This window comes from Pangasianodon hypophthalmus, chromosome 2 (genome assembly GCF_027358585.1).
Source record: "Pangasianodon hypophthalmus isolate fPanHyp1 chromosome 2, fPanHyp1.pri, whole genome shotgun sequence".
NCBI classification, from domain to species: Eukaryota; Metazoa; Chordata; class Actinopteri; order Siluriformes; family Pangasiidae; genus Pangasianodon; species Pangasianodon hypophthalmus.
In genome coordinates, this window is record NC_069711.1 from 14,419,260 (window position 1) to 14,432,500 (window position 13,241).

A 13,241-nucleotide genomic window follows, 5' to 3' on the forward strand; every position below is an offset into this window, starting at 1 on the left:
AGCAGCTTCTGGGAGAAACAAAATGAAGTGCTAAAGTACTGACAAAAATATAATAATAATTGTCTTCAGTGTATTCACTTTCATGCCTTCAGTGTTTTCAGTCATAAGAATAAGATGTAGAGCCTAAGCCTTACCATACACATCTAAAACAACTCTATGTTAATACTGCTAATGTCCAGCGCCTTGTTTTGCCTTTATTGAGCTGTATTTGTGGTCAAGGCTGTGTTAGCATGCTGTGACAGTGCCACGGCTTCCTCTCTACATCACTTGGGAGAAGATGGAGGTGCCACATAAGGGGTCTGAAGGGCCAATTCCTCCCATTTATGATAGGGAGAGATTCAATCCTCCATACCAAAGCACGGCTTATTGGGGTCAAAAAACAGATCGGAGAAACTCTCACTGCCAAACACAGTGCACAAAGAGAGACGGCGCTTAAGAAAGGTAGAGAGCGCAAGGAGAAAGCAGCATTTAATAAAAAGAATCGGTGACTGTGAGAGAGCTGCACTTTCGAGGCTAAAGGTTATCGCACTTCCTCTGAACCCCACTCCTGACAACGCACACACTCCACTGTTACCATGGCAACATCCGCCGCACAATGACAAGAGGTGTCAAGGCTTGTAGGAGCTACCTGAACATTCTTACACAGGAGAACATTCCTTAGACAGAGGAGAAATGCAGAACTCAGAAATAGAAAAGAGAGAGAAAGAGAGAAAGAGAGAGAGAGAGAGAGAGAAAATGCAACCAAGTGAGACGAAGAGAGTGTGTTCGAGAAGGAGAGAATGACAGAGTAAGAGACAGCGTAAGATGATAGTGTGTTCAAGGTTACTGCGGAACAGACCTTTGCGTGTTCATTAACGATTCTAGAAGATAATTGGCTTTGGAGATGAGCTGTATAGAGAGAGAGAGAGAGAGAGAGAGAGAGAGAGGAGGAAGTGCAGAGCATGATCACACAAAACACTGTATGTGTGTGTGCCATCCCTCTTATTTGAAGAAAATAATAGTAATTATCATATATATCACATGTATGGTAATATGGACATTAGGTATCTGCCATAATATGCAGGCTGAATGTGTGTGAGAGAGAGAGAGAGTCACTAAAAAAGCAGGACAGAGGCTGAACGCTCGCAGTAGAGTGACTGGTCTTGCAGATGTTTTATTGTGTGAGATGTGCCACTGTCAAACAACTATAACCCAGCAAATCAACATCTCTCCAAACACACACACACACACACACACACACGCCAAGATAATATCCCCCTCATTTCCTTCAGAGGGAATTCTGTCACACACACGAACATTTCTTTTAATATATATATATATATATATATATATATATATATATATATATATATATATACATAAACAAAAGAAAGCAGTTGCAGGAATGCACACACTCCTCCAGAGTCTCTCATACGTGCACATTAAAAACTCTACTGTTGGATTCAAGTGGTGAGTTATGCTGTCGCTCTTTTCCTCTTCCTCATGCTCACTGTTGTCATCACCTTCATCTTCATGATCCATGGTTGACCATTATGTTCTGCAAAGGAAAGAGAAGAACAGCCAGCTGTTTACATTCATCACACGCTCTCAAAGCCTTCTTTACCATACCCTTCTCTCTGAGCTCTTCACTTAAAATAGTTATTGGATTCTACACGAGGAATTCACACCCACACACACAATTTTATGCTTTAAAACATATTAAACCACAGCACTATTAAATTCTTGATTCCGACTGGTCAGAAGGTGTTAATTTTCTATAATAGCACAGCTCCGTAGTGACGGCCGCAGGGCAAATCACAGGTTTATACCAATGCACTCGTTTTAATACGTTATCGTTTCTATAGTAACGGCTAATTCAGAGGGACTTGTATGGTGGACACTCCACATGAAGCCTAATAATAAATAGATTTAAAAAAGTTTTTTTTTTTTTTTTAAACAAAAAGCATATAATTGTTTATATAGTGTAATATTCTGTAAGGGGGCATTGATTTAACATTTAAGGAAAGAACCTCTAGTGTCAGCACTTTATAACAATGGTAAGGCTGTTCATTTTTCTGAGTCTGCATGATTGAGGGCTTTGCAGTTTCTCAATAAAATTACAAGCTGCATTTTTTTCTTATTAACATGAAGAGAGTAATTGTATTAATAAATACAAAACTGTAATTGACAAATTACTGTGGTATAAAAGGAAAAAACTGCTGTTATGGGAAGATTACCAATTTTAGCACGGTAAAAGCCCCCAGTTCAGGTCAGCCCCCCAATTTGTTGATTAATTTCCTATAACAATGTCTGTAAGTGTTCTATTTCTTACTGAATAAACACAGTCCTTGTGTAAGGTGTGTAACGTATTAACTAGGCTGGAGAAGTGCTATCCTGTGAAATTAATTTATCCAACACTACAGGACACGGAGGCAACACGATGGCGCAGTGAGCTGAGAGTTGCAGTTATAGCCCTAGGGTAGCCAGTTTGATCTTGACTTCGTGTTACAGTCTGTGCTGAGTTTGGCAAGTTCTCCCTGTCTTCTCTCCTCCGGGTTCTCCGGTTTCTAAACATACCAGTAGGTGAACTGGCTACACTAAATTGCCAAAAAAAAGTGTGAATGAGTGTGTGTGTGTGTGTGTGTGTGTGTGTGTGTGTGTGTGTGTGTGTGTGTGTGTGCATGGTGCCTTGCAGTGGTCTAGCATCTCACACCCAGTGTTCCTAGGATAGGTTCCAGATCCACCACCACCTTGCCCAGGATAAAGCAGTTACTAAAGACAGATGAATCAATGAATGAATAGATGACATGGAACCTTAATATACACGATATAGCCAAAAGTACATGTACACCTGACCATCACATCACACCCCTATCCCATTCCAAAACTGTGGGCATTAACACAGAGTTGTCCCTCCTTTGCTGTTATAATAACCTCCACTCTTCTGGGAAGGCTTTCCACTAGATTTTGGAGTGTGGCTGTAGAGATCTGCCCATTCAGCCAGAAGAGCACTAACGAGGTCAGAACACCCAAAGGTGTTCAGTGGGGTCACTCTAGGTCACTCAAGTTCTTCCACACCAACTTTGGCAACACATGTCTTCATGGAGCTCGCTTTGTGCACAGGGGCATTGTCATTCTGGAACATGTTTGGGCCTCTTAGTTCCCGTGAAGGCAAATCTTAATGCTAAAGCATACAAAGATATTCTAGACAATTGTGTGGTTCCAACTTTGTGGTTACAGTTTGAAGAAGGCCCACATATGGGTGTGATGGTCATGGTCATGTTTCCACATACTTTTGGCCATATAGTGTATGACCTGATGCCTGATTTCTTTAGACGCAGTCTATTACTTTCCGAACAGAGATCACAGTGAGTTTAAAAGAACAAAAAAAGACGGAAACAGTTTCTTTTAATGCTGTCAGTTAAAGCTGCCGCTGTTCTTTCAGCTGCTCTCGTTAGGGGTCGCCACAGTAGATCCCCTGCCTCCATTATGGAAATCCAGTTTATGATCCGCATATTTGATTTGGCACAAGATTTATGCTGAATGCCCTTCCTGATGCAACCCTCGCAGGCTTGGGACTAGGACTGAAAGTGCACTAGCTCATGCAACCAGAGTGGCTGGGATTAGCGCCCGACATGGGGCTCAAACCCACAACCCTGAGATTAAGAGTCTCTTGCGCTGCCAGCTGAGCTAGCCAGGCACTGCTGTCAGTTACAGCTACATGGTAAAAATTGAAGCTGCATCCAGGATTTACTTTACCTCTTCCACTAAGAACAAATAATAGAAGCCACAATTTGTTCTCATTGACAAATTACTTGCTTCTGAATCATTTGGTTCCCAACTAAAAACAGCTACATAAGTGATTGATCAATGGTGCTTTTCTGTTGCATCACATACACTGATTTACACCTAGTTCAGGCAGGCCACCTACATGCATGTTTTTGGGAGGTGGGAGGAAACCAGACAATATGTGCAAAACCCCACATAGATAGTTACCTGAGCTCAGGATTGAACCAGGGACCCTGGAGCTGCGAGGTAGTAATGCTACCCACTGTGCCATAATCACACTCAGCATCAAGTTTGTGCAATCTAAACTTTACTTTTATACATGCTAATCCTGCAAGAATCCTGGCCAACTTTTCACAGTGTCATCTATTTTCATTAGAAATACTCTTTTACACAGGAGAAGTGTGGAATGGTTCCCGACTAAGGTACCTTGTCAGTGAAAATGGCTGGAAGTAAGAGGGAAGGGAAGATACACTCTTGATTAAAGGTATAATAATGGGAATTGGTGCTATGACATTTAGTGTGATAACCACAATGTGATTTCTTTGAAAAAAAAAAAAAAATCCAGTGACTTCATCTTATCCTGCTGCCTGAGAGGAGAGTGTGTGTGTATGTTACTTATTGCCTGTCTAGAGGCTCTCTGCAGTAGCTACGGAGATGTCGAAGGCGCATTATCAGTAAGCAGCGCTGTGCGGGTATGTCATCCGTTCAGTGGGAGGGGTAATGATGCTGTGTTATAACGACACTGATCAAGCACTCCAATGGAGCGAATGTGTGTGCGTGTTTGTCAGAAGGAGACAGAAAGTGAAAGACTGCACGCGCACTGTGGAAAAGACAGAAAATGCAAGCAGGTGTGTGTATTTTATTATCTTCCTCATATCAGTGCCACTTTGCCAGCCACCAACTCTGTGTAAGATTATTCTAAAAAGCTCTATCTCTTCCTCTTCATCTTTCTCCTGCTCCGTGAAGTTCTTATTCCTTCTATTCTTCTCAATGGTGTGTCCAGGTATTTAGATATTAAGGGACGGCATCACATAAGTACGTATAGGACCAAGCTGCATTTGCAGAACATCTGATATGTTCCTTAATGCAAAATTAATGACCACATAATGACTATGTATCAGCTTCATATTTGCCCTTTAGTTCCTAACACTTAAGAGATTTATTTAAAACACCTACAGCGCTAAAATAATCATTTCAGTCAAAATGATCTAGATATTATTCATTATATCTGCAGGAATTGCAGGAAATACTAGACCTCTGTGAATAACCACATGACAGATTGGTTTCACTGCAGAGCCAAGAAATGGTCATACAGAGGAAGCGATCATATATAGTGCATAAACTGTTTTTGCACTACATATGATCGCTGTTTTTAATTGCACCTAAGCCTTTTTGAATACAGCTGGACCATTCGGAAGGAGAGGCGCATCAATTTAATGCATTCAAAGCTGCAATAATCATGTGGCTGGAAACCAGTAATGCTGCAAATAAATACCCATGAAAAACAAGTTTAATGATTAAAGCATCGTCTACAAAAATAAAATAATTACCAGGAAAGAACAAATGAAACATTTAGCACAAGATATTTGTTGATATACAACCCAAGCCAAAAATTCTCAACAGATTTACAAAAGTTTCAGTGATGTTGATATTCTTTGCATGTGTTGATAGATACCAATCACCTGTAAATTACAGAGCGCAGCTGATTTACATTTAGTGATGCTCACAGAGAGCTGTGAACGACAAAATGACGACTACATGGTGAAAGAGCACCTGCTAAGCATAATGTGTGCTAAATCTTCCAGTAATGCAGCTCAGCCATTGCAGAGCACTGGCTACCACAGACACACACTAAAGTCTTCCTCATTTTATTTGTCCTAACTGAACAACTAGTCTTAGGATTTCAGCTAGGATTTCTTTTGGGTTTTTGGATTACTTACTTTCAAATCATTAATTAGAAATGACACAAAATTCAAATTTAAATTTGACACAATTTGAAGCCAATCAATCAAGGTAGTGATTAGTCTCCTTATACATACATTTACACTTACATTTACACAAAGTGAGAAGCTCTTGTTGAAACAAACATTTTTCCAAAACTAACTGGATTTTCATGAATACCATAGTTCTTGTGTAGATGCTCCTGTGAACAATTTACAAATAAATTAGTTTGTATCCAGCTTGATAAATGAGGCCTAATGCGAGTAACAGAATCAGTTAGCGTTCCAAAAATACTGACAATACCTATAACCTTTTCACCCAGTCCTACACTGAATCTATCAGTGAGTGATACCTGATCATTCTGCTGCTTTTTTTTCTTAATTTTTCTCTCTTGCTCTTTTTCCCTTTCTAAAGTTCAGGCTCTAGTCATTTGGATCACGTGTGCGATGGTGTGTGGTCTTTATACTGCAATAACAGCCGTTAATGTCACTGGAACTGAATGAAGACGTCTACCTGACAGACAACTGGTCAACCAATTTGCTCCACATACGGCTACGTGTCCCAACAAGCCTGCTCATTTTATAAAGGCCATTCCCACAATGCAAAGCAAACAGAGAATAGAAAATAACCCAGCAGTCAGAGAAGTGGAGAGGGCAAGAGTGAATGAGAGAAGATCAAAAGACAGACAGAGGCAGAATGATAAAAGAAAGATGAACAAGTGAACAAAAATAAGGGACACTTCATTGGATTGACATTTCTCTTTGGTCCTGGGTTTTAAATTAAAAGGGAGCACAACAGCAGCATCCGGTATAAATCTGCACTACAGAAGCTCAGAGTGGAAAGACACAATGAAATACCCTTAAGACAAGGAAGGCACAGGGACGGATGGCAGCCCAGAAGAGATAATACAGTGAGATAATGTCACAGGCTGTGTGCCTCACATGGACAGACTTAACATTTCCACAGCTTATAAAGAGGATGGTTTAAACAATGCCTGTCAGCCTCACTAAATATATGAGTAAAATCACTAGGCAGGCACCCACACATATGCATGAAATATATGCCCAATATGCCAAGGGAAATGTCACAGACACATTACATTTCAATGTTTATGCTTCTGCTTGTCTTTTTTAGCACTGCTTCTCTTTTTATTGTGCTCACTCACTTAATGACACCTCTTTCTCTTTTTCCAAGAAAAAAAAAAAGAACACTCCACAGCCTATCACAATAACAATAATGCCTGTGTGTCTGTAACTAGTCTCTTTTGGCACCATTATTAGACCAGCCTGAGTTGCAGATGGGAAGCTGGTCCCTCTTTACAAATATCCAATGCTCCTTCAGTTTTTTGAGGACTATTACCCTGGATTAAACTAGCTTTCTCTGATGTCGGGGTCTCACATTATACGGGTAGCTCTCCAGCAATAGATTCTGATACACTGAGCCAGGATGTATAAAGGTACTCAGAGTACAAATTTGGTCTTAGGTACCAAAAAACTTAGATCTAAGAATAAGAGCAATGTACCTAGTTTGAAGCTTTAAGAGTACTCCTAAATGAACAAGTATTTAGGAGTGCTTCAGAGGTGTCTCAGACTATTATGAGTAATTATGAGGATCTTCTGAGCTCAGTACTGCAACTGATTGATAATGTAGAACTCATAAAGGCGTTCCTGGTTATGACAAATTTCTCATTTTTAATTCCAGATTTAATTAGTAATGAAAAATGAAAATATATCTTCAGCTATAAAAAACACTGTAATAACGGCTGATTGAGGCAGAACCATTTTGGACACTACACACGGTCATCTAGCTGTTCATTTGATCTCAAGAGGAAGAATGTTAACAGCCAATAATAATAATAAAATAAAATAAATAAAAAAAAAAGGGGTTTTCTGCCAATCTGTCAATTATATACTTTGACACAACACCTATATATACACAACGTATATACACGTATTCTGGTCTCTCTTCAGCACTACACACTGGAGGTCTGGTCCCTATTTAGCATTTTTATAATATGTTTATAATATCATGTTTTGGTTTCTCTTTTACATCACAGTATGATATTCCAGTTTCTTTTTTAGCACTGAGCTCATTTGCAGTTTGGGAGCTGCTGTGTCCCTAAAGAGCAGTCTCTGGTAATTTGGATCTTCTTGTAAGGTTTGTGGTCTTTATACAGCAGTGACAGTTGTTGTCACATCTGTTGCAGACCGGGACTGGGCTGGACTACGGTGATATCTAACTGACAGATGAGTGGTCAACCAATTTGCTCCAGATTAGTTGATGTTGTGGTTTCTGTTTAGGACTAGGCTCTGATGTTCTGGTTTCTTTTTACCATCGGGCTCTTGCAGTTTGGGAGCTGCTGGCAGCCTACACTGTCTAGTTGGCATCATGCCACACCACACGCCAGCATTAGAGCTCAAGGGCTTGACCGCTCACCCGCACACTCTTTGAGATGTGTGTAATAAGTGCGCGCGCAGACACACACACACACACACACACACACACACACACACACACACACACACACACACACACACACACACACACACACAGACTGTCTTTAATGAAAGCTGTTGTTCCCTTTCGTTCTGCAAAATGCATGAGTGAGTCTGTATTAAAAGAAGCTTTGTGTTGTACACACAGATAAAAGGCTTTATGCATTGAACACACAGACACACGATAATACAAGCCACTGCATTTTAATATCCTGAGTGAAAATTAGCAAAACATGTTTCATGATGCCCAAATATCCTCTCACACATTAGCACAAAAATTATTTTTTGCTTTAGCAGGAAAAAGCCCCTTGGAGAAGAGGCAAGAGCATCAGATTTAAATATAAATAAGTACAAATGTGTATACAAATATTCCTCCTAACACTAACACACACACACACACACACACACACACACACACTTTCTGAGGAAAGCACCTAACTTTAAAACTAACCTTAACTTCAGTAATCAAAACAAAACATTTTGGCCCTTTTTTTTTTTTTTAAATAAAAGCTGTGGTTTTTAAAATAAATGAATAAATAAATAAAATTTCCGTATATGGACCAGCCAAATGTCCCCATAATGATAAACCTGTCAGATATAACTATCTTTGTGGGGCACTTGGAAAAACACACACACACACACTCACCTTCTTGGCCGAGTTAATGCAGTTCATATATTCCTTTGCCAGGCTGGAGCAGTGCAGAGTCTGATGTCTGTTCTCTTTAAAACAGTTCAGTACCTGAGACTGCATCTCTGAACAAATGGGAACTGTATTCTTCGGCCTGAGAGAAAAGGCAGAAAAAAATGTAAATGTACAAATATGTTTTGGACTACAAATACGGAGATAAATAATATTCTGTTGCAACAGTTCAACAGACAGTATTGACACAGTACTCGAGTCCTCACCATGGACTTAAGACATAGATTCTAAGACTTGTAACTTTACTTGGACAAGCTGATCTATGACTAGAATCTCGACTTTGAGTTGATTTTACGAGACTCAGACTTTGACATGTAGTATAAATTAGATTTGTGAGTAACTGTTATTTTTACATGAAACAACAAACTATAAACTACAGTTTACTCTGACACTTTAAAGCAGTAAGAGTACCTCTGCTCAACATATTGCTTGTCAGAAATGAACATGTCTGTGCAGACAATCGGGGTCGTTACACAACTGGGGTTGTTACCCAAATTTCATTTAATGATTCTCAGAACCCCATCTTACAGCAGACGTAATTCAGTAATGGTACAACCCAAATTTGTGAATGTACAATATTAAAGGGAACTTTAAACATGTTTATATTGAATTTTTTTATTATTAGTGAAGTTTGTGATGTGTTTACCAATTCCGGTTCCAGCTTGTTGCTTGATGGTGTATTTTTGTGAGAAGTTAGCAGTTGTGTGCCACTTTGACGCCAAGGGGGACATTGCTAATGCAGGCACGATAGCTTTTAATAAGAGAAGAGCTTTCAACAATCTCAAACATAAGTGATAACAGGCCAGTTTCACTGTTTGCTCTTAAAAACAAAAGAGAGAGAGAGCATATATTGGAGATAACAAAAGCTGTACTGCATGTTCCAGAATGCAATGCAATGCTGCCATTTTCAATGCCATCCAAATTTTATTTTCTAATGAATTTCTGCATGGCCTTTTAAAGTCTAAACTGCTTTCATCCTCTTTTGGTCTATTCTCACTTTGGTTAATGGTTTCCTACATTAAATACAAAGTAAATTTATTTGAATGGACGTCACTGCAACACACCCAACCACACCTCTTGGTATTTCTCATTTGGAAATAAATAAGGCCCTTACGCTTGACTTGGACTTGAGGGTAAATGACTTGACTAAAATACTGCCAGATGTAGTACGTCTGTTCACCCTCCTGATCAGAAGAGAACTAAATGCAACCCAATATATCAACAGACATAGTGAATATTGGTGAACTGCTAACTGAATGAAGATTAAATATCTACTGCATTCATCCTAGTGCAAACCCATAGATGCCATGTATTACACCCAGCCACAGATTTTACACAGATTTTAGAGCAGCTCAAGTAAACTACATCAAGGTTTTAGGTCATAAGTCACATCGCACCCAGCCCTTAGGGCAGCTTAGGTGTATCATATATAGTTTAAGGGCAGAATAAGTACAATAGGTTTCATCCTTTAGCCCAGCTTATGTGCATCATACCAAATCTATCAGACAGCTAATGTGTGCTGCACTCAGTTTTCACATGCTACCTGGGCTAACTCATTTGAGCCATACCAAGCCTTCAGAGAATTTAGATGCATCATCCCCAGTCTTTCCGGCAGCCAATGTGCTGAACATGCAGCATCCTGTGCATCATAGCCATTACATAGCCAGCACATGGAACATAAGGTACCTCCTGTGCATCATAGCCAGAATATGGAACATAGGGCACCTTCTGTGCATCACAGCCAGCACATAGCCAGTACATGGAACATAGGCCACCTCCTATGCATTATAGCCAGTACATGGTACATAGGGCACATCCTGTGCATCATATCCAGTACATGGAACATAGGGCACATCCTGTGCATCATAGCCAGTACATGGAACATAGGGCACCTTCTGTGCATCACAGCCAGCACATAGCCAGTACATGGAACATAGGGCACCTCCTGTGCATCATAGCCAGTACATGGAACATAGGGCACCTTCTGTGCATCACAGCCAGCACATAGCCAGTACATGGAACATAGGGCACCTTCTGTGCATCACAGCCAGCACATAGCCAGTACATGGTACATACGGCACCTCCTGTAAATCATAGCCAGTACATGGTACATAGTGCACCTTCTGTGCATCACAGCCAGCACATAGCCAGTACATGGAACATAGGCCACCTCCTATGCATTATAGCCAGTACATGGTACATAGGGCACATCCTGTGCATCATATCCAGTACATGGAACATAGGGCACCTCCTGTGCATCATAGCCAGTACATGGAACATAGGGCACCTCCTGTGCATCACAGCCAGCACATAGCCAGTACCTGGTACATACGGCACCTCCTGTAAATCATAGCCAGTACATAGACACACAGTTCTGTGCACCATAACCCACCACCTGGGCACCCCAAACCTTTAAAGCAGCTGGTATGCACCATACACAGCTTTTTACAAAGGTCTGTCCCACTTTGCTATACCACTACATTTTTCTCTGATGTTTTTCCACATTCACTGTAGCCTGTCCAGCCAGTCAGGTGCTGAGAGTGAGAGAGCAGATAACTGCTAGATTTGATAAATACACCACTCATTCTCTATTGGCACAGAGAGACTTGATTAGAGTCTGAGCTGATACGACAGACTTACTGCAACCAGCTGCGCCTTGACACAAGATAAGCAATGCCACACCCTGAGGAAGGGTGTCATTCATTATTCTCCCACTCTATCTGAGTGGCTGGACAGTGGATGGAGATATTTGCATGGAAGGGACAGAGTCTGACAAAGGAACTACAACAGAAGAGAAAAGCAGGTGAGACAAAGGCTTGGACAAAGATGGAGAGACAGACAGTAAAAATGATGGCCAGTGTGGAGGCTAAGAAAAAGAAAAGGGTGAAAAGCACTTTCATATCTGTGTGTGTATGTGTGAAATGGACAGCCCTGTCTGCTGTAATGAATGTGCTGGTGCAAAGAGAGAGCCGAGTATGTGCAGCCTAATTGGCTTCAGTTATCCATCTCTCTACTGACCAGGAAACTATTGTGCTACACACACAGCTTGCACACAAACACACACACACACACACAGTTACAAATATAGAGAATTTTCAAGGAATGTCATAGCAACCAACACATTTAGAAAGTGTTAGCTAGTTCTCAGTTTATCATCTTAGCTCGTTCTCAGTTTGACTGATTGCTACTTCAAATGTCATTTCAATCAAATGCCCTTTAATGTTGAGTGTGTGAGAGAGAAGAAAGCAGAGCGAAAGACATGGGGAAGAAGAGGAGAAAGATCCTCAGAGGAAATGCACTCAGAACTTCACTGAACATCTGGCTACACCAGACATTTATGTCAGTGTTAATTAAAATTCTCATCAAAGGGCATCGTCTTCATTTCTCTGCTCAGATGTGCCTCGTGAATCATAAGTGTAAGGGTTCTTGGTGCACTTATTATAGATTATAAGTGTAAGGGTTCTTAGTGGACTTATTATAGATTATAAGTGTAAGGGTTCTTACTAGGGCCTCAATGACACAGCATATCAGATGGTTTGGTTTGATACAAGGCTCTCAATATGTCTGCGTATCGAAAAATACCTTCAGTAGACTGCATAAAAAAGTTGGCTATTTGTTATAAAATAGGACTTATACTATATGAGGTGTAATAAACATTTAAACTTAATCAAGCCCACACTCCCCCCTCTGAAAAAGTAACTTCTGTTTTATCTCGAATCAGGAGAGGCTACAGGGGTTTAAAAAAAACACACACTCTTGTGCCTTTGGCTGCTTGACTTTAGTTAACAGCAGAATGTGAAATAATTCACTCCATATCCCCCTCCACCCCACCCCTCTTGAGATTTTACACCAGCAGGGTTGCATTTTTCTATTTGCCAAATTGGGCTAGTTTTGAAACAACAAATCAGGAATGCATGTGTGCTCCACAGTGAACTTGTTTCCAGCACAAACACTGGAAACCCAAGGTTCCTTCATTTAGTCAAGAATATAAGAGTAAAGGTTGTTTACACACTTACTATATGCGTAAAGATTCTTAGAGCACTTATTCTAGTTTAAGATTATTATTAAGTGTAAAGATTATTATTTATTTTATTCTAGATCATAAGTGTAAAGTCTTTTACTTAATTTAGACACGATTTTGTGTATTATGTGTATGTTAAGTGTAACGGTTGTGAATGCTGTTATTCCTCTTTACAAGTGTAAAGGTTTTAAACACCATTATTCTAGACTATAAGTGTAAAGGTTGTAAATGTTGGTATTCTAAATTATAAATGTAAAGATTGATTATGTACTTATTTAGATTATAGGTATAAATGTTGTGTATGCAGTTGTTCTAG

The 13,241-nt window shown here is 40.1% G+C and overlaps 1 protein-coding gene across 3 annotated transcripts in view; it reads right to left on the reverse strand.

The window, feature by feature from the left end:
- Positions 1–1,128: 1,128 nt before the first annotated feature.
- The window catches only part of chchd6b (coiled-coil-helix-coiled-coil-helix domain containing 6b), a 44,981-nt gene continuing 32,868 nt past the window's right edge, over positions 1,129–13,241 (reverse strand). For all 3 annotated transcript variants that reach the window (XM_026922331.3, XM_026922322.3, XM_026922339.3), the window contains 2 exons: positions 8,851–8,986; positions 1,129–1,537 (listed from right to left, as the gene is read on the reverse strand). In XM_026922331.3, the coding sequence (XP_026778132.3) occupies positions 1,511–1,537; positions 8,851–8,986 (163 nt within the window). In that variant the 3' untranslated portion in view covers positions 1,129–1,510. The remainder of the gene's footprint in view (positions 1,538–8,850; positions 8,987–13,241) is intronic.